General features: G+C 37.3%; 1 protein-coding gene across 4 annotated transcripts in view; it reads right to left on the bottom strand.

The window, feature by feature from the left end:
- Positions 1–22947, bottom strand: part of DIAPH3 (diaphanous related formin 3) — a 493080-nt gene that overhangs the window by 417268 nt on the left and 52865 nt on the right. For 3 of the 4 annotated variants that reach the window (XM_063102549.1, XM_063102550.1, XM_063102552.1), the window contains one exon: positions 668–772. The exons of the other annotated variant lie outside the window; for it this stretch is intronic. In XM_063102549.1, coding sequence (XP_062958619.1) covers positions 668–772 — 105 coding nt within the window. The remainder of the gene's footprint in view (positions 1–667; positions 773–22947) is intronic. 4 annotated transcript variants of the gene reach the window in all.

Raw genomic sequence — 22947 nt, 5'->3', positions numbered from 1 at the left:
ACATATGTTCTTAGAACATGGCCTTAGGTTAAAGTACCCAATGAAAACTAGTATGTTAAGCTACTTTTTTCCTAACCCAATTCTATTTTAAATTCAGCCAAAATTATTTTCTACTGTCTTTCTACTGATGATTTCTTCATTGGCTTCCATTTATGTTTTTCATCCAATCCATTTATTCACAATTTGTATACGACTAGTCAACCTCACTTATTGTTGCATAAAACAAATGCAATTGATACTGTGCGCCAGTCACAGTTTCTTAGACATTTAGTCATTGCTTCCACCCACATATTTCATGTTTCCCTGGAAAATTGGCAGTCATGTGGAGGCTTAATGCTCCTTTCAATATCTATATTTACAAGATATTTGTTACAAGATACTTTTATCCATAGGAAAACTAACATTAAAGATATGCCTCTAAGCCACTATTGGAAAAAAAATCTTAGAGTAGACCTACCACAATGTTTCTTAGCAATGTGACTGGCTAAAACACAGAAACAATTTAAAAGTTATCAGATGGTAAACATTTTTAAATTAAACAAATTTATTATAATACTTGCACCTTTAATTATGCATTCAAAAGCCCTCTGATAACAGTCACAAATGCATTGTTTTCCATGGTACAACATGTTTCAGTAGTATTTTTCACCTTGACAGTTTTACTTACTGTCTTAGAAGCTGTATTAATGTACTGCATCACCATTTCTTTTTTGATACTGAAGTCCTTTTCCCGCAATGGTGCCTTTTTATCTTCATTTAAATTCATATCTTCCTGGAAAACACAATTAAAATGCCTCGTTTTAGAATCTAAGTAGAGCAGCAATTCTACATACACTACGAGCGGAAAAATCAATAATTTGTGACTAAAGCAGCATTAATTGTTTTGGAATGATTTACGTGTAGTTCAGCCTGGAGGAAGGAGAGAGAAAAAAGCTGAAGAGACAAAGAAGTATTCTAGATCATTTTAACAGGTAAAACACTTACCAGAAAAATTTTTTTAATTCACAGAAGGCTAGTAAAATTATATTCACTTCACTACAGATAATTAGACAGTTGAAGATTTCTGCCTTTCAGAAGGTCATTAGGATTCACAGTTTTAATACACATATATTCTTTTCCCCAACAACTGCACATGAAGCTATATTGTGTGGTTTTGAAAAAGTTGATCTGTGTATCATAAAAACTAAGTAAATAAACCACTTTCCAGATTCTGAGAGCTACAAGCACATTATCAAATACCTAGTACTGAACCCAGCAGAAAGCAAAGTATTCCCTAGTTTTAATTTTTTTTCCTCATGCCTATCAAAAACATTAAATAGTTAATTTATTGACTGTTCTAAATCATAAAAATTATACTCACAAAAACATCTAAAAATCTAATATTTCTCAACAGCACCAACCAATATAAGGGTTTAAGTATCCTAGATCTTGCTACAGGCCTAATTTTGACTACAAATACAAGTATATCCATATAAATACATAAATTGTTATCAATTAAGTTGCTTAAACAAGAGGATGCTCTGGCAAAGGAAAGGGAGCCTGAGGTAAAGATAAATGACTGAAGGAGGGCAGTTCAAATGAATTCCCTCCTGATCTTAGCCCTAGGTCATTTTTGATATGCAATGTAGAACATCTGAATGTACATAAATTCCATATCCACTCAGAATAGGTCCATAAAAATCAGGACTCTGGATTACCTATGGAGCACAGCAAGCTAAATTTCTTCCAAGTTCTGTAAGGATGCATCAGACATTGTAATTTATGCGTTTAGCTGACTTAGATTTTGGCTACCAAACCCTTCAAGGACTTAATACTCACAATTCTCTTCATTTCACATTGATAAAAATATTTAAGATCTAAGAAGTTGTTCCATTTGACACTCCAATAAAAGGTAACAATTAGCAATGTCACTATTGCTGTTCTAGTTAGAAATATCCTATTATGTGAATAATGGTTTGTTTTGTTTCATTTTTTTCCTCTAAGCTAGTGATTTCAATAGACCTTAACACAGCCAAGGAAACATTTCAAAAATTTCTGGGGGCATTTTGGTTGTCACAGTGATAGAGGTAATGCTACCAGCATTTACAGGTACAAGGTATGCTAGACATTCTGCAGATAGTCCTGCACAACACAAGACTGCCCTGTGCCCCACAGAGAAATTCACATACCTTAAAAGAAAAAAAAGAATCATAATTGTCTAAGCCTACACTCTAATTCAATGGAATTAAATGTAAAATGGAATTAATATGTAAATTGTTACATATTAAGTACTTTGCATGGCATGGTTTTAACATACATTGAATTTTCTAAGAATCCAACTGTTCTGTAAATTATATTTACAGTTTTTTGTTTTTTTGTTTTTTTAAAGCTTTACAACAGTTGTGTTCCACTTCTAAAATTAAGGTGTCCTGGGGCAACGTTGTTTGTGGTACTTGAGTCCCCAAAACAGCACACCTTAATCAATCAACACTGCAGCCATTGTACTCACAGTGGTGTGAAGCACAGATCCAAGAATGTGACTTCCTTGTACCTTCTTGAGTAGTCATAGCAATTATTTAGAATGAAATAATTTGTATTTCAATATAGAATACAGTAAGGGCTTATACTGATTTTTTTTAAATTACGAATGTAGGTAGCTTATATTATCTACAAAGAATTTCACTGGAAGAAAGTAATGGGGAAGTTAGAAGATAATTGTTATAAAAGTTGTGGGAACCTGAGAGCACTGAGAACCTCTGTTTTAAATTACTTACTATATTTTTTTTTTCTGTCTGATGATCAAAAATAATCCAGCCTCATTAACAACTAAATTAAAATACTTAATAGATACAGAATACTAAAAACCAGGAAGCCCATTAGTTGCAGCTGAAATCTACATAAAATTTCAAGGGGGTAGTTGAAAGAAAAAAAAAAACAAAAAACACTGTCTTCATTTTGGAAAGGCATCTTTAAGATGACAACAGCTCATACACGAAAGTAGTTATGATTGTTAAATTTTAGAGGTCAGCTTGACTGGATTAAGGAAAACCCAAATAGTTGATAAGGCATTATATCTGGGTATGTCTGTGAGTATATTTCCAGAACAGACTGGCATTTAAATCAGTGGACTGAGTAAGGAAGATCTGCCCTCACCTGATGTGGGCGGGAACCAGCCAATCAGCTGAGGGCCCAGACAAAACAAAAAGGCAGAGGAAAGGCAAATTCTCGCTCTTTCTTCTGGAGCTGGGACACCCTTCTTCTCCAGCCCTTAGACATCAGAGCTCCAGGTTCTCTAGCCTTTGGAATTTAGTACTTGCACCAGCGGCCCCTCAGGTTCTCAGGCCCTCAGCCTTGTACTTAAGAGTCACACTACTGACTTCCCTGGTTCTGAGGCCCTTGGACTTGGACTGAGCCATGCTACCAGCTTCCCTAGTTCTCCAGCTTGCAGACAGCCTATCATAGGACTTCTCAGCCTCCATAATCGCATGAGCCAATTGCGCTAATAAATCCTCTCATATACCTATATACGTATATGTAGGTATAAAGCAAGGCAAATCATAACTAAAGTTAAAATGTTTCATTATTTAGTTATTATTTTAGTTATACTAAGTTTCCATTTACACTGTCAGAGCTAGGGCTCAGACCCTTCAAACCCATTGTACAGACTGGGTCACCAGACCCCTCACACACAGGTCCATGCTACGTGATTGGGAAAGATCCCGGGAGCTGTTGGCATATGACACGAGCTCAGTCCTCAGCTTCCTCAGGGGCAGCAGCTTATAGGTGCAGTAGCTTACAGATCAGGTGGTGGCAGTGGCGGTGGCCTTGCGGAGGGTCCCTGGAGCACTAGCAGCAGCAGCCTCCAGCAGCAGTAGTGGCCTCCCCATAACTCCGCTGGGGGGGGGGGGACACCCCAGGGATGGGAGGCTCCCTGGATCAGAGCCACTCATCCTTTATAATTAAGTCCATAACCCAGGACACCTGGGTGCACATGCGCAATTACACTAGCCGATAATCAAGGAACACCTGAGCACACGTGCTTATTTACATCAAATGGTCGACAACATTCTGAACATCTCAGGGGCCCTGACCATTTTCCTATATTTCTCAACAATAAGTATACCTACAGATATACACACATGATAGATAGAGATAGATAGATAGATAGATACATAGATAGATAGATAGATAGATAGATAGATCGATAGATCGATCCTATATGTCTTATTGGTTCTGTCTCTGGAGAAATCTTGACTGGATATTTGGAATTAAAAAAGAGTCCGAGAATTCTCTCAACATTTTTCCACTGGCTTATCCTACCTCTCTTGTCTAAATATGGTACTCACCTTCCTGACAAAAATGTGATACAGTTTCAGTGTAAAAACAAAAAGGAAACAAAGAAGAAACGATACTACAAAAAAGTTTGGAACCAACTACGTAATACCACAAACTGGACTACTCATGTAACTTCATCTAACAGGTTACCGTTTTCTATTATGCCCAGGAGGAAATGGCATTAAAATAAGGAAGAAAAGCTCTGTCTTTTATAAAAGGAATAAAAGTAATAGGAAGCAATGGAAAGAAAAAAACACGTATGAAAGTATAAAATGTACAAGATTTTTAGAATAAATTTATGATTTCTATCTATGGAGAACAGAGCTAATAGAAGAAAACCCCATGAGGCAGTGACACATAACTTCTGGAAGTTACAAAGTCCCTAGAAAAGAGGGAGTTTTTTCCTAGAAAACGTATATCTATTTTTAATGTTACAATTCCAAAGGGGTTAAGTATCTCCCAAGGCTATCCAAGAAACAAGATGTGGAAGATCAGGGGAGACCTTGTGAGCAAGTCATCAATGTTCATGTTTCTTAATTTATATTTCCTCTTAATTACTTACTGTATCTCCATTGTCTTAGGTCAGGTTCCCTAGAGGCAGAGCCTGAGACAAGGATTCAGGTGCAGGTGATTTATGGAAAGGATGCTCTCAGGATAAGGCTAGTGAAGGAAGCAAGACACCACAGGGGAAAGAGACATATCAAAAGGTGGCCCCAGGTGAATTCTCACTTCTAGCTGAATTGCACCACAATCAGGACCACCTGGCCAGCCTCTGCTACACCCTCAGGTCAGTCAGTCACTGGCTGCAGGACCCTAGTTTTGTTGAGGGCAAATCTCTGAAGAAGGGGTACCTGTGAGTCATTAAAGGCCCATAGTCATCACCTGCAGTATGAGTATGAGTGCACCAGCCTATTGAAGGAGAGCTGGGAGGGGCACCAACAACACCCACGATACTTGAAAATAATTAACCTGACATTAAAACAAGGCTTATTTCTAACAGAACTAAATAAATACAGAAACCCACATAGATGGTCTGAAGAAGCAATCTAAACCACTGTGTCTTAACAGATTCTTCCACTCAAACATAGGTCAGGACACCTACTATACTGCACAGGTATAAAATGATACCACAGCTACAGATTTTATAACAGCCCTGAAATGGCAGTTTACTTCAATATATTAATATATGTATTTGTTTCATTAAATAGCTGTTATACATAAAATATTGAACAGGAAATACATAGAAGACAATTGTATAAGTCTTGATAAGTAATTTGAATGAAGTTAAATTTCAGTGGATATATGAGATAAATATCTAATCTTTAAATGGAAAAATCTTATCAGTTGACCGTTTAGCTAAATGTCTCATTCAAAAAAATTTGAACAATCACCGTATCAAAACTTTAGTGTCTGTCTGAAGAGCATATTACTGTTTTTGATGTTAAACTTTTTTTTTTCTTTTGTAAAATTTATTTTTATTTTTTTTAAATTTTATTGTGTTGATATACATTGTGGTTGATTATTGTTGCCCCTTACCAAAACCTCACTCCCTCCTCCCTCTCCTCCCTCCCACCCAACAATGTCCTTTCTGTTTGCTTGTTGTACCAACTTCAAGTAATTGTAGTTGTTATATCTTCTCCCCCCGGCCCTGGTTTTGTGTGTGTGTGTGTGTGTGTGTGTGTGATTTTATTTATTAATTTTTAGCTCCCAACAATAAGTGAGAACATGTGCTATTTCTCTTTCTGTGCCTGACTCGTTTCTCTTGATATAATTCTCTCAAGGTCCATCCATGTCGTTGCAAATGGAAGTATTTCATTCGTTTTTACAGCTGAGTAGTATTCCATTATGTAGATGTACCACATTTTCCATATCCACTCATCCAATGATGGACATTTGGGCTGGTTCCAACTCTTGGCTATTGTAAAGAGTGCTGCAATGAACATTGGGGAAGAGGTATACCTTCGACTTGATGATTTCCATTCCTCTGGGTATATTCCCAGCAGTGGGATAGCTGGGTCATATGGTAGATCTATCTACAATTGTTTGAGGAAGTTCCATACCATTTTCCATAGAGGCTGCACCATTTTGCAGTCCCACCAACAACGTAAAAAAGTTCCTTTTTCTCCGCAACCTCGCCAGCATTTATCGTTCAGAGTCTTTTGGATTTTAGCCATCCTAACTGGGGTTAGATGGTATCTCAGTGTGGTTTTGATTTGCATTTCCTGGATGCTGAGTGATGTTGAGCATTTTTTCATATGTCTGTTGGCCATTTGTATATCGTCCTTAGAGAAATGCCTACTTAGCTCTTTTGCCCATTTTTTAATTGGGTTGCTTGTTTTCTTCTTGTAAAGTTGTTTGAGTGCCTTATATATTCTGAATATTAATCCTTTGTCAGATGTAATTTTGCAAATATTTTCTCCCACTCTGTTGGTCGTCTTTGAACTCTGTTAATTGTTTCTTTTGCTGTGCAGAAGCTTTTTAGTTTGATATAATCCCATTTGTTTATTTTTCCTTTGGTTGCCCGTGCTTTTGGGGTTGTATTCATGAAGTCTGTGCCCAGTCCTATTTCCTGAAGTGTTTCTCCTATGTTTTCTTTAAGAAGTTTTATTGTTTCAGGGTGTATATTTAAATCCTTAATCCATTTTGAGTTGATTTTAGTATATGGTGAGAGGAATGGGTCTAGTTTCATTCTCCTGCATATGGATATCCAGTTATCCCAGCACCATTTGCTGAAGAGGCAGTCCCTTCCCCAGTGAATAGAATTGGTGCCTTTGTCAAAGATCAGATGGCAGTAAGTGTGTGGGTTGATTTCTGGATTCTCTATTCTATTCCATTAGTCAGTGTGTCTGTTTTTATGCCAGTACCATACTGTTTTGGTTATTATAGCTTTGTAGTATAGCTTAAAGTCAGGTAGTGTTATGCCTCCAGCTTTATTTTTTTTGCTCAGCATTGCTTTGGCTATGTGTGGTCTTTTGTTATTCCATATAAATGTCTGGATAGTTCTTTCCATTTCTGAGAAAAATGTCTTTGGAATTTTGATGGAGATTGCATTGAATTTGTATATCACTTTGGGTAGTATGGACATTTTCACTATGTTGATTCTTCCAATCCAAGAGCATGGGATATCTTTCCATCTTCTTGTATCCTCTCTAATTTCTCTCAGCAGTGGTTTGTAGTTCTCATTATAGAGATTTTTCACCTCCTTGGTTAACTCAATTCCTAAGTATTTTATTTTTTTGGTGGCTATTGTAAATGGGCAGGCTTTCTTGATTTCTCGTTCTGCATGTTCACTATTGGAGAAAAGGAATGCTACAGATTTTTGTGTGTTGATTTTGTATCCTGCTACTGTGCTGAAATCATTTATCAATTACAAGAGATTTTTTGTAGAGGTTTTAGGCTGTTCAATATATAAGATCATGTCATCTGCAAACAGGGACAGTTTGACTTCATCTTTTCCAATCTGGATGCCCTTTATTTCCTTCTCTTCTCTGACTGCTCTGGCTAGTACTTCCAACATTATGTTGAATAGGAGTGGTGAGAGTGGGCATCCTTGTCTAGTTCCTGTTCTTAAAGGAAAAGCTTTCAGCTTTTCCCCATTCAGGATAATATTGGCAGTGGGTTTGGCATAAATGGCTTTAATTATGTTGAGATACTTTCCCTCTATACCTAACTTATAGAGGGTCTTTGTCATGAATGAGTGCTGAATCTTATCAAATGCTTTTTCAGCATCTATAGAGATGATCATATGGTCCTTGTGTTTGAGTTTATTAATATGGTGTATCACATTTATTGATTTGCATATGTTGAACCAACCTTGCGTGGTGAATAATTTTACGTATGTGTTGCTGTATTCTGTTTGCTAGTATTTTAGTGACGATTTTTGCATCTATATTCATCAAGGATATCGGCTTGTAGTTTTCTTTTTTGTTATATCTTTACCTGGTTTTGATATCAGGGTGATGTTTGCTTCATAGAATGAGTTTGGGAGATTTGCGTCCGTTTCAATCTTTTGAAATAGTTTGTAAAGAATCGGTGTCAATTCCTCTTTGAATGTTTGGTAAAATTCTGCTGTGAATCCATGTGGTCCTGGGCTTTTCTTTGTTGGGAGCCTTCTGATAACAGCTTCAATCTCCTTTATTGTTATTGGTCTGTTCAAATTTTCTACATCTTCATGGTTCAGTTTTGGGAGGTTGTGTGTGTCCCGAAATTTATCCATTTCCTCCAGATTTTCAAATTTGTTGGCGTATAGTTGTTTATAGTAGTCTCGAATGATTCCTTGTATTTCAGATGAATCGGATGTAATATCGCCTTTCTTTTTCATTTCTAATTTTTGTTATTTGAATCTTCTCTCTTCTTTTTTTTGTTAGCCATGCTAATAATGGTTTGTCAATTTTATTTATCTTTCCTAAAAACCAACTTTTTGATTCATTGATCTTTTGTATTGTTTTTTGGGTTTCAATGTCATTAAGTTCTGCTCTGATCTTGATGATTTCTTTCCGTCTGCTAACTTTAGGTTTGGATTGTTCTTGTTTTTCTAGTTCTTTATGGTGAAGTGTTAGGTTGTTCACTTGCCATCTTTCCATTCTTCTGAGCTCAGACCACAATGGATTAAAACTAGAAATTAATAACAAACGGAAATCTGGAAACTATACAAACACATGGAAATTAAACAGCATTCTACTTAATGAAATATGGGTCCAAGAAGAAATCAAGCAGGAAATCAAAATTTATTGAAACTAATGAAAATAATGATACATCATACCAAAACCTGTGGGATACTGCAAAAGCAGTATTAACGGGGAAATTTATTGCATTAAATGATGTTAAACTTCTATTAATACATCAGCAACATACATTATGAAATACCTCATATGTATGTTTAGACACTGTTCTGCCAGTGGAAATTGCAAGTTACATCAAAAAAAAATTGTTTTCCTTTAGATACTTACTTTCTAATTAAAATGGATACCTGAATCGTATCACTGTGCTGTTTTACTGTCCTAGCCTGATTGACACTAGGGAAAGATTTTAGAAATATAGAGAAAAAAATACTGTGAAAAGATTTCTTTTTTTAATTTTTAAAGATTTTTTTTTTTTTTGCCATCAAAAAAGATTAGAGTTAAAAAGACCAAACTGATGTTGTAGCAGAAAGTAAAATTAAAAAAAAAAAACTCCAAAAAGCTGGAACAACTCGAGAAACAATGATTCTGAATTATACATACATATAAATATATATATATGTATTACATATAAGATTATAACCCAAAGAATAAAATAAATAGAGGAGATATTTTGGGGTTGACCAAAGATATTGTTTCTCCTTATTTATAAAGGGAAAAATAGTAACTTTACAATGGAAAATACAGCAGACACCATCTTAACAAAGTGCTCCAGTCTAACATCACCAATAGGACATATTGATATCACATACCGCAATACGATATACTAAGACCAGTATATGACCTCTGGCATTCTTCCCTAAATATACCTCAACCTAACCATGCGGTTGGGCTGGCAAGGGGGAGGGGGGTTGGGGGGTGCGAATCAAGACAAACCCAAATTGAGGGCACTCTACAAAACAGTTAGGCAGGATTAGGACATGAAAGATAAAGAACTGTCACTGACTACAGGAGACTAAGGAGACATGACAACTAAATGGAAAGTGTTTCTGGATTGGATCCTCGAACAGAAAAAGGACACGAGTGACAAAACTGGCCAAATCTGAACAAAGTCTGTAGTTTAGTTAGTAGTTTGTGCCAATGTTCATTTCTTAGTTTTAATAATTGTAGTAATGTTATGTAAGATGTTGACATTAGGGGAAGATGGGTTAAGGGTATACAAGAATTCTCTGTACTATTTTTGAAACTCTTCTGTAAGACTAAAATTATTTCAAAATAAAAGGGTTTTTAAAAGACTAAAATATTTTTAACAGCAGAATTTTTTAGGAATAATTTTTTTAAAACAGAAAAATATTCTTCAAGGATGAGGGATGTTATAAGAATTGTTTTAAAGTTCCATAAATAAAACGTAAGTGAAAACAATAGGTTTTTAAGAGTATTTGGCTATAGTAAATACACACTAATTTGAGGGAAGGGAGAGGAGAAGAGGGGAAGGGAGGGAAGAACTCACTATCAAGACAAATCCAAAGCTACTGAGAGGAAGGGTTAGGACACAGGTAACAAATTCCATTCAAAACCTAGAGGTCAAGCATGCTTTGGAATTATCCCAAATGCGATAGTCTGCAATGTTCCCAAGTTGCTTACATTTACCCCCATTTTCATTTCAAACCTGCTCTGTGAACTGTCCTTCTCACCCTTTCTCCCAGCAACCTTTTCACAATGACACCTAGTATTCCTATGATCTTAAATGATGATTAAATTCTTGAGCCAGCTGTTGTGCTAAACACTTAACATTATTTATTTAATCCTCACTAATAATCATGTGAGATATCTCCTCTTTATTGATGAGGATACTGAGGTTTAAGGGAATTCTTTAAATTGACCATGGTCCTACAGCTTAGAGTTGACCTCTTGTCTATCTTGTCTCCCCATTCTTATTTCCATATGTAAAGCTACATGCCAGGAAGCAGGAGTGACTTCAGCCTCCAGGGCATGTCCTCCAGCTCTGCCAGGTGCAGCCCATTGAGCTGCCCTGGTGCTTACAGTTTTTCCAGGCCAGCGCTGCATGTAACCAGCAGCCCACAGTTCTGGGCTCCTGGTGGCAGTCCTGCTGTCTTGGCTCCACTAGACATTTCCTCAATGGGGGTTCAATGTGGGGGATCCGACCCCACTTTAAATGACCTCCACAGTGGTTCCACCTTTGCAGCAGGTCTCTCCCTGAGTTCCCCAGCTTTTTCATGCATCTTCCAAAATCTGGGTGGAGGCTGCAATGCCTCCACTGTTCTCAAGTTCTGCTCTCAAGTTCTGCCAGCCCCGCAGACTCACCACAACGCAGCCACCATCAAGGTTTCTGGCACATATTACACTTGGGGCTGCCCGAGACAGAGCTGCTCCAGCCAGAGCGGCTGGGATGCAGGGAGCAGTTTCCCTAGGGCAGTGACACCCCAGGTCTGCCCTCAGAACCTCAGTTCTCTTAGGCCTCGGCTCTGTGATGGCAGGGGTGCTCCCAAACTTCTGAAATGCCCTCAGGACCTTTTCCCATTGTCTTGGCTATTAGCATCTAGCTGCCCCATTCCCAGCTCTTGAACCACTTGAATCAGCTCAGCTTACACTGGCTATTCAGTCTCAGGCAGTTCTGCAGCGTTTGTGCATATAGTTTGAACAGCTGCATTCGCTCAACCCATCAAGGAGTGGCTGCCCTGCCCCTGTGCATATCTGTGGCTACCCTGTAACCACTGCCACAGAGGCATGTGTAATGGAGGCTAACTTTACCACCTTTTCACTAGATGAGAACATACTTGAAATTCTGCAGGGGCACCTGTCCTCAGTTCATCTGCCCATCTGCATGTGACACTCTTTTCTTGGGTTTATATGGTACCCGTCAAGCCATCTCCTTTCTCAGGTTTATATGACACCAAGCAAGCCACTGGGTTTAAGTGGCACCTGGTGAGCCATCTGCCTTCAAACAAACACAGCATGCATTTACTACATCTTGTCCAGAGCACCTCACACCATCCACCCCTAGGTCCCATAGCTGCAGCAGCCAGGGGCTCTCCCTGTTTCTGCTATTTTACTGTTTCCCTGAGCCAACCAATTCAACCTGGGTATATGGGACATAGGTAGTGAATTGGGTCACCTGTGAGTTGCCTACCGGTCCACCCCGGCTGTCCCATAGGCTGCTCGTGCTTCACTTTCTGATGAGCACCTCATTCCAAGAGATGCACAGTCTCCCCCAACTCACCAGTGGGTTCATTATCATCTTCAGTGTTGGAAGCAGGTATGACCTGTTGCTGTACTTCAACCTCCAAGGCATGTATTTCATTTCAACCTGTCTGCTTTCTGCTGCAAATCTCAAAACTGTGCTGCTTCATGGGGTTTCTGGTCCATGTTGGCTTGCAGTACAGTGAGCAACAGCCAGAACCCAGTCAATAGGAAAGGGGCCACCGGGCACCACATCTCAAGGGTAGCCACATTTCCTCCCAAGGGGCTTTCTGCTTCTTTACCTGCTTGGCATCCTACCAACAACACCAATTGCCAGGCTCTTTAACCTGCCCAGAATCCTGCCACAACTATGCAAATTGCCAGGCTCTTTTACCTGCCCAGAATCCTGCCACCTATGCCAGTTGTAAAGCTACACGACTACATCAATTGTAGGGTTACAGCAATAACTACACTAAAGCCAAAATGTTTCATTATTTTAGTTATACTAAGTTTCCATTTCTATTGTCAGGACTAGGGCTCAAACCCTTCAAACTCTTTTGAAGACTGGGTCACCAGAACCCTCACATGCAGGTCCATGCTAGCTAATTGGGAAAGGTCCCGGAGCCATTGGCAGATGACATGAGCTCAGTCCACAGCAGCAGCAGCGGTGGTGGCCTCCTGGAGGGTCCCAGGAGCCCTGGCAGCAACTGCTTGCAGCAATAGCCTCAAGCAACAGTAGCGGCCTCCCCGTGGCCCGCCCCCTGGAGGCATGGGGGGGTGGTTCCTGTGGATCAGAGCTGCTCATACTTTATACTTAAGTCCATATAACCCAGGACACCTGGGTGCACATGTGCAATTACATTAGACAATAACCAAGTAACACCTGGGCACACGTGCATATTTACATCAAACACCTGGCAAGATTCTGAACATCTGAGGGACCCTGACCATTTTCTTTCACTTTCCCTACACCATATTATTTATCTCCATTATCAGCTACAATCCCATTTCCTTGGGGGTTAATACTATCTGACTGAACACTTAGGTTGCCAGTACCTTGTGTTGATCTCTCTGACACCCCAAGCCTTGCTATCACCCACGACCGCCCCAGAGTGTCCTTGGCTTTCTTACCACCAGAAACCTTTACTTCCACTTTCCTCAGCACAGTCCTCCTAGACACACCTGTACTTTTTCATTATCTAAAAAATGTTTCCCCTCAGGTATCATCATGATCTCCATGATCCTTATCTGTGACCTCAATCTTCTACCTTTTCACTTCTCCCACTCTTAGACCAGCTTTTTCTTGACCCCAATAAAACCTCCAGTTGTTTCCTGACCCCTCCATTTTCTCCCAGTGCACAGACAAACTCTCTGATCCATCAATTCCTACAACATTTATCAGAAACCCTATTAGTGTCTCCATTTCACATTCCCTAAGGTACTTCAAACTTTGTTATTCTCCAGGAGCTACAAAACTATCACTTCCACCTATCATTCTCAGTAAGCAAACCTCAGTTCCCTCTATGAGAAAAAGCTGTCGTTCAATCTCCTGTTTACTGTACTACCAATTTATTTTCACACTAATCTCTTTCTCTACCATTCCCTGAATCTATCCAAAGACGATCCCATTCAATATGCTTGGGATCCCCTTTCCTCTCATCTCCTGAAAGGGCATTCCACATCAATTATCCTGTTCTATTTCACTAAATTGTTCTCAGTTGGGTATCAATATATAAACATGTTAATCTTTAATGGATTAAAATTTTAAAAAGAAGAGCCTTCCCTCAACTTTAGCTTTTCTTTACATATGACTTTCTCTTTTTTCCCCCTCACAGATAACATTTAAAAGAAATTTTTCTACACTTACTGCCTCTTTCACAGTGCCTACACAACAGGGGTTACTTTGTAAATATTTGTTGAATAAATAAGATATAACAAAAGTTCCCAAATAAAATTTGCTATTACTATTTTGGGACACACAAGATGCAGGTAATTTTCTGGGAGATGGAGATAAAGCTAGAGCTAAAAATAACACTCTCAGAGACCCAGGCAAGAAAACTGAGCAGTTGCTGCTCTTAGAAGATTCTCGAGAATCTTCAGACAACAGTGACGGAAACAAGTTCCAGCTCCAGGGGTAGAATCTTCAGGCAGTGGTAATGACACAAGGCTGGCCAAGATAAAATCCATCACATTTTCAGGGAGCACTAGCGGAACCACACAAGACCTCAGTGACCTGACTCAGTCACTGTATGACTGAGCCCAGTAGAGTGACACCTGGCCGAGGAGTGAATGGGGCCGAGATCCCTCCCAAACTTCACTAGCCAAGCTGTGTGACTTTGTGTGGTGCTGTGTCCACAGAAGGGATTGAAGGGACACACCTTTTACTAACTTGCACAAGGTAACTGAATGAGTAAGTGGCAGCCCTGACCTGGGAAACCAGGTCAAGCAAACACCTTTTAAGACACTCCACAAGATTCTTGCTATGGGTTGGATGGGGCCAGAAGATCCCACAGGAAATTTCCAGTTTGCTACCATTTTTAGGCACCTTGACTCCATCCTAGACTGATAAAATATTGGTACAAAAGTATTTTCCATGTTTTCTTTGGCAAAACTGAGAGGGCAAAAAGAATCTGAATACCTGTGCACATATATGCAACTAGTTAGAGCACTAAGGAGCAATCAAGTAGAGAATGGCAACCACAGTGGACATTTTTTCAACTAAATTACAAACGTCAGACTCAATATTCTCATTCATGGATGTGGATTTTACAAGGCAGCATGCTCATTAAATTAACATACATCAAGTGGAGTAGGACAGTTAACACCATGGAGAGTCAGATTAAATTTGAAATGATTGACTATTTGGAGAATTAAGTGAATATATACATGAAAGTTGTTGAAGACATTCAGGTGCGAGGTAATTCAGCCAGAAAGGAAAAACACCCCAGGCAGGCAAAAGTATGACAAGAGTTACAAAATGGACACTGGAAAGACAGTATTATAATGAATCAAAACATTCCTATGGATCAATAAGCATAACACTGGATGACAAAAATGGAAGCACAGCAATAGCAAAATCAAACATCAGGTCTTATTAAGTTAACAGCATTCACCTGATTTCAACAGTATTATGTTTTGTTTATGAATTAAAGCCTGCATAATTATTCTTGGTAGCCATCTCTGTTTTGTTAACATTGCATTACTAAAGCCACAATTGGTTAAGCATCTGTTGTGGTCTGAATGTAGTTTGTCCCTGCCAAAACTCATGGAAAGTCTTAGTCCCCAATGTGGTAGCATTGGGAGGTGGAACCCTTAAGAGGTCCCTTAGGCCTAAAAGGAGGCATTTAGGTCACGGGGGCTTTGCCCTCATAAGCAGCTTGGTGTGGTTCTGCAGTAGTGAGTGAGTTCTCACTCTGGCAAGACTGGGATAGTTCTCATGGGAATGGATTAGTTCCTGCAAGAGCAGGTCATTATAAATCAAGAAAACCCCTCGTGTTCTGTCCCTTCGCACATGTCCACTTCCCCTTTGACCTTCCACCATGTTATGAGACGCAACCAGAAGCCAAGGAGATGCCGGTGCCATGCTTCTTGGTGAGACAAATAAAGTCTCAAGTATTCTGTTACAGCAGCACAAAATAGACTAAGACAGCATCTTAAGAAGAGGTCCACAATGATCACCTGATTCTCCTGGGACTTTAGAGCTCAATATCCTATAGGCACAATTTATCCACAGTTCTTCTAAAAGTATAATTCTGTTCTTAACCATATGTGAATTTATCTTTCACATCACACAATGTCAAAAGGTCTTGCTGATGTTCATCCCTACACTAAGGTAGGTTTTTACTACCATGAGCGGTTTAGTACCAAATTAAAAAAATAAAAGATTCCATAATCTCATTCAAGATCATTGTACACTCTCAAATAGGGCATACTGAATGAATCTTCATCTAGTTCCGCAATTTAATAAATTTTATTCTCAGATTGGCTTCACACATAATTAGAAAACTAAAAAATAAATACTACAAGAACCTGGAACTTGAAATTAACTTTACTTCTACTTTTTATACTCAAGGTGTCAATATACACAATGAAGCTATAAAATAGCTTATTTTTATTTTGCCCATCACTTTTACATGTCCTTATATAAACCTTTATAATAATCTTTTATTATAAAAATGTAAGTATAAAGAAGTTATATTTTTTGGTTTTACCAACGGTGGGGTTGGATTTTCACTGTTCTATCTACAGTGTCTTTACTCAATCCCCATTAAAATTAATAGGATGTCAGATGGCTAGTTCATTAACAGGACAGCAGCCAGAAAATGACATTTGCACAGAGATTGACAATGAACTCCTAAACACAATTATTTGACCAAATATTCTAACTGGAGTCTATAAGCAGAATGTAAACTATCTCAATTAAAAACAAATTTCAATTTATCCTAATGCCAGCATCAAGGAACTAACAAAAAAAAAATTAAGTATCACTTTTCTTTCATATACTATAAATTGTAGCAGAAAAGACAAGAAATGAAATGAATATGCAGGGTGCTGCACAACTGTATTTTGCAACATAACCTTGCCGGGACTGTTGAAGCCTATGCATAAGCACCTATAATCACAGACAACTGTTAGGTAATTCTACACATAAGAATACTGCCACTGATTTAAAAGGGTTTCATTCATTTGTTTTTCAGTTTTTCTAAACAAACGACCATTTCTTCACAAGTTAAATAAAGGATAAAGTGGTCATATGACTTAACATACAAAGGCAGACTTTTCCACAGAAGAAAATAAGACTAAGAAAAGGCCCTCACAGTTGTAAAAGATGTGCCTACATACCTAATTGGTTAAACAGCATGCTTAAACATTACTATAACATTTATCCTTCAAAAATTCATTTCTCTAACCATTGTATTGGCACTAGGAACTCCCACCAGGCAAAATCCAGCGCTCCTAGATCATTTATTTTCTCATTTATCTGGATCTAGAAGAAACAACTAAACATTGACATTATCCCCCTGACAAACACAACCTATGAATCAACTTGACAGCTGCCTTATACTACTATACTGTGTTCCTCCTCTTCCTCTTCATATTTGGACTATTATTTGGATTGCTTTTAAACCACCTTTCCCTGAATTTTTCAATTTCTTCCCAATGGAGAGGGAAAAGGGTGACAACTAATAGATTAGAATAAAGCATTCCCACAGAAGCTCTCTCATTTTATCTGGTCAACCATAAATATACTTTTTTGGTTTGTAAGAAATAAAAAATGCTCATGATATAAAACAGTAGATTTGTAAAGAATACTAACACTTGAAATAAACTGCTGGTAGGAATCTTTAGCAGTCAATAAACACTTAGAGAAGTAATACAAAGGAGTCTCTGTTGGTTTCTCTTTTCATTCAGATTCCTGGTGACCCTTAAAGATGTCTCTTGCACACTCAGCACAATAGGCATTCATGTATCTGACTAAAGTATTAGCTATGCAAAAATCCTTAACACCAAGGATTAAAGAGAAAAAAGAAAAAGAAAAAAGAAAAATTGTCATTAGCATATACCCAAAGAGTGGGAACACAGAACAAGCTTAGTAAGATGAACCCTCCTCCCACCAATAGTACCAAAAAGTATCAGATGTGCATGGTCATATATGATTTTATCTGAGCTCTTCTTTCTTCTTCTGTACCTTAAATATATTTCAGGCAAAGGTGTCTATGCTTCTGAACTGACTGCAAAGCTCAGAAGAACACAAAGACATCTTGATACAGATGATGATCAACTCACGATGGGGTTATGTCCTGATAAGCCCATCATAACTTGAAAATATCATAAGCAGAAATACATTTAAACACCAAGGTCAAAGGGTTTGGATCCCTATACTGACCAGCCACTAGAAACAGAAACAAAAACAAAAAAAATGCACTTAATACACCCAAACTAACGAACATTATAGTTTAGACTAGCCTGCCTTAGGCATGCTCAGAACACTTACAGTTGGGCAAAATCATCTAACACAAAGCCTATTTTATAATAAAGCGTTGAACATTTCATGTAACTTACTGAATACTGCACTGCAAGTGAAAAACAGAATGGTTACATGGATACTCAATACAATTTCTACTGAATGTATATCATTTTCACACCATTGTTATCATTTTCTCACAACTGTAGAGTTGAAAAATTTTAAGTAGAACCATCATAGTCTGGGACTGTTTGTATTTAACTCTAAGGGGGCTGATTTATATCATTTGATTGCTTAAACAGATATTTACCAAAGCAGAAATAAACAGATCAACTCATTTGATAATACGTGACTGAATACACACAATATGCACTGTGAAAGGTAATAAGGGGACAAAGATGAATAAGGTTAAATGTTCATATAGTCCAATAAGATATGGTTCAAATAAAAATACTGGGAAACTGATACAATGAATCAAATATAAAAAAGAAATGTATCATATATAGTCACTCATTTAATCAGTAATGGAAGATAAATTCAGCTTAAAGGATAAAAAATTAGCAGGGTCAAGCATCTACCCTATAGAAAGGTCAGACTAGTAGAGAGACTAGCCAACCTGAAGTAAATGAAATGGGGGGGGGGGGAAGCCTTTACTAAATACTTTAGGAACAGAGAAAAAGAAGATATTAATGCTGTTTTCTGGGGTTATCAGAAAAGGCATCATGGAACTGCTAGTTTGATCTTCATTTTGAGAGTAGAATAATTTTTTGGTAAGTAAGGCAGGTATTGGTTGGGTACACAGAGAGATTTTCAAGAAAAATCTCCTGGCAGTTTTTAGCTATCCTAATTCAGGTTGTTTTTAATTATGTTTGGAGTAAAATTTCAGATCTGAAAAACAAACATTCAAACAGTCAAGAAGACCTTTCTTATAGTACAGACCTAATCTACAATAAAAGAAAAGAAATTAAATGGAATAAGAATGGAAAAACAAAAGTTATCATTCACAGATATTCGGATTGTATACATAGAAAATAAGAGAATCTACAAATAATAGAAACTAATGAGAATTTAGTAAAGTTACGGGATACCACAAATCAATTTTAAAAAATTAACAATATTCTTAATAAAAACATTAATTTTTTAAAAGATAATACTTACATATTAGCAATAAACCCAGGAATAAATTTAATAGGAATAAAAGACATGCGAGACCTTTAGAAAGTAAGTTACAATTTTTTACTGTTTGGGAACAGAGAAAATTTTAATAAATACCTTGAGATATAAATATATACATGAAGGTACTTCAAAAAGTTCGTGGAAAAATAGAATTAAAAGATAATACAAATCTTTCCACAAACTTTTTTAAGTACCCTTGTACAATATATAGATAGGAAAACTTAGTATCACAAAGGTATCCATTTTGCCTAAAAAAAAAAAAATTTTTTTTTAAATCAGTAAAGTCATTGTGATTCCAGTCAAGATCCCAACAAGGTTTATAATGGAATTTAATTGATTCTAAAATGAACATAAAAAAACCATGGGCCAAGAATAGCCAAGGTGATTTTTGAATAGGAGCATGGGATCTTAGATATCAAGGCTTATTATACAGCAATAGTAAGTAAAACAACAGATATGACTGCAAAGCTAGACAAATCAACTAACGGACAAAAATCAAACCTCAGAAACAAAGACACGTATGTGCAAAAGCTTGATCTTTAACACTGGAGGCATTACAAATGATTGAAAAGAACAAACTATTCAATAAATGCTGCTGGAAAAACTAGTTATCCATGTAGGAAAAAAAATGGATCCATATCTCACATCAGACATAGAGATATATAATTCTAATAATTTTAGAGGTAAATATAGGAGAATAGATTTATGATGTCAGGATTAAGAAGGATTTCTTCAATAATACAGAAAAAGCACAAACCACAAAAAGATTGATAAATCTGACCACAATGAATTTCTGTATATCAACACCCCTGCTCCTCCCCATAAAAGTAAAAAGACAACACTCGGACTGGGACAAGATATGTGCAACATATATAAAATGAACACATGAGTATAATTCAGGATACAAGTTCTACAAATCAATACTATAAAGACAAAAACCCAAACAACAAAATGGGCAAAAGATATAAACAGAAAATTCACAGAAAAGTAGACCAAAGGGTCAATAGACATGTGAAAAGATATTCAATTACACTTATAGTCAGAAAAAAATAAGTCCTTTAAAGTATGAGGTATCCTGTTTATATTTGTTTACTTGTAAAGCTTAAAAAAGTCTTTTAATACCAACGAAAACTTAGGGACATTCTACAAATTAACCATCCTGTAATCTTCAAATTCATAAAATACAGAAAAGACAGGAACTACTTCAGACTAGAGGAGATTTTAAAAGCAAGACAACTGAGTGCAACACATAATTCCGAATTAGATTCTAAAACTTGAACAGGGTCTGAGGATTAGTTGGTAGAAATTGATTAGTATTAACTTTCTGATTTTGGTGTCTGCACTGTGGTTACAGAGGAGGATGTGCTCATTTGTATTAAACATACAATGAAGTATTAGAAGATTATGGGGCACTGAGTTATCAACTTACCATCAAATAGTTCAGAGGAAAAAAGGGTTTTTTTCCTGCACATTTGCAATTATTATACAGAAAAAAAGTTTTTTTAATGTATAGGAATGAAAGCTATTATATTCAGGGTATTGTTCACCTCCAGGAAGAAAGAAAGAAAGGAAACAATGTAACTGGAAGGACTACACAAAGGATTTCAATGATATCTGTGGTGGTGTTTGTTATATTATGCTCTATACTTTTTTGTATGCCTGAAATACTCTATAATTAGGAAAACACCACTAAACAAAAACACTTCATATTATACACTGAAAATTGTTTCAAAATCAAATGTGAATGCCTTTAGTATTATCTACCCTATGTTTCCTCTAAAAAGCCAATACACGTATGAGATAGTAGGTGACACTTCAAACACAGGCTTGAGAGATGATGGTGGGGGCTGGCCCCTTGGCTCACTCAGGAGAGCGCAGCGCTGGTAGTGCCGAGGCCGCGGGTTCGGATCCTAGATAAGGATGGCCGGTGTGCTCACTGGCTAAGCGTGGTGCAGGCAACACCTTGCCGAGGGCTGCAATCACCTTACCAGTCAGGAAAAAAAAAAAGAGAGAGATGATGGTGGCATTTTATAAATGTGCTTTCTCCTACGTTATGATAAAGCTTGATAAACATCTTTCCAGGAAAAGATTAGAGCATCATTACTCATATTTAAGTACTCTCTGCAATTTTATGACAACATTTTTTCTACACTTACAACAATTCTGGACAGCAAGTCCAGAAATCAAAATAATCTTTGACAGAATGATTTTAATATCATTGGCACTCATTTAATGCCTGCTAATAACAGCATCCTAATACATGAACTTGCTTTCATAGCTTTTGTTCTCTCAACAGATAGTAAAAGTGAGAAAATGAGAAAAAGTATGAATGTACGAAATCTCTCTTCCATTCATTATTTTAATGTTTTTGTCCTATTGGGCAGACTAGCAATTAAAGTTAATCTCCAACTAAACATAGGATGTAAGGTGAAGAGAAATATCTTAGAAATTTTAAAAGTAAAGAAGTTGCATTTAATTCAACAGACATTTGCTTGGGATGATAAACCAATAGTATGATACCACATGGATTTGATCTAATGCAGAGACAGATAGGCAAAATACAAAAATTAGCTCAGCTGGTTACAGCACAGCCTTATAACACTAAGTCACGGGTTAGGATCTTCATAACCAGCCTCAAAAAAAAAAAAAGAAAAGAAAGAAACCAAATATATATATATATATATTTACTTTAATATATAAATAAAATAAATAAATGGATAATTCCATAAAGGACTCCTACATAAGCAGCTCTGAGAGGCAGGTTTATAGAGTGCCTAAGTCTGGGAGAGATATTAAAGAAGAGTAATGTTTGGGCTAAAATTGTTTTTTTTTTTTTTTTTTGGTGGATGGGGTCACTAAAATTTAAAGTAAAAATAAGAGTTCCCTAGTAGGCACGGAGGTACAAATAAAGGAAGCCACTGCAATAGCCCAGGTAAGAGGTAATAAAAGCTTGAACTAAAGCAGATGCTAATAAGCACAGAGAAGTAAGTGCCTATGACCAAAGCCTTAATGGGATCGAGTATGAATCCCAGAATTTTGTGTGGGTTTCTGATACAGGGAATTAAAAAAGGATCAGGAGGGTTTTTTGTTTAAAAAGGAATATGATGAGTTGTTAGCATCTTTCAGATAACTGGATTGTAACTGCTCTTCTATAGAAGACATAGCAAGGTATTAGAATATAGGGGATATTCCACAACACGGAAGGGCTCCAATCCCCCAGGAGGAGTCCATAGAAAACTAAAATGTATAAAGACAGATGGGCCAAAGGAAACACTCAGAGATAATAAAAGGACAGAATAAGTGACATGGAAAGTAAACTGGAAAAAACTGGCAAGAAAGGAAGAAAATCAGGAAAGGGAAAGAAAGAGGTATCACGGTACTCAAAGCAAAAATAGAAATACAAACAAGAGGGAATGGTCAGCAGTGTCACATGCTGCAAATAGGATCCAGTGATTAAAAAGCCATTTACAGTTAGAGGAATAAACATATGAAACAGAACAACAGCAAAAATTAAAAGCTATTGGTAGAAACAGCCAGAGTAAACTACTCTTTGTAGAAGACGGGCTCTGGAGGGAACAAAATAAAAGTCACATTAGCTTCCTGTGGACAGGATGTGGATCCCAGGGAAGATGCAGGCCTGAGCCATCCAAGAGTAACCCTAGCAGAGGAATG

Source organism: Cynocephalus volans, chromosome 7, assembly GCF_027409185.1.
Source record: "Cynocephalus volans isolate mCynVol1 chromosome 7, mCynVol1.pri, whole genome shotgun sequence".
In the NCBI taxonomy this organism is placed as follows: Eukaryota; Metazoa; Chordata; class Mammalia; order Dermoptera; family Cynocephalidae; genus Cynocephalus; species Cynocephalus volans.
This window is presented reverse-complemented; position numbering and strand designations above follow the sequence as displayed.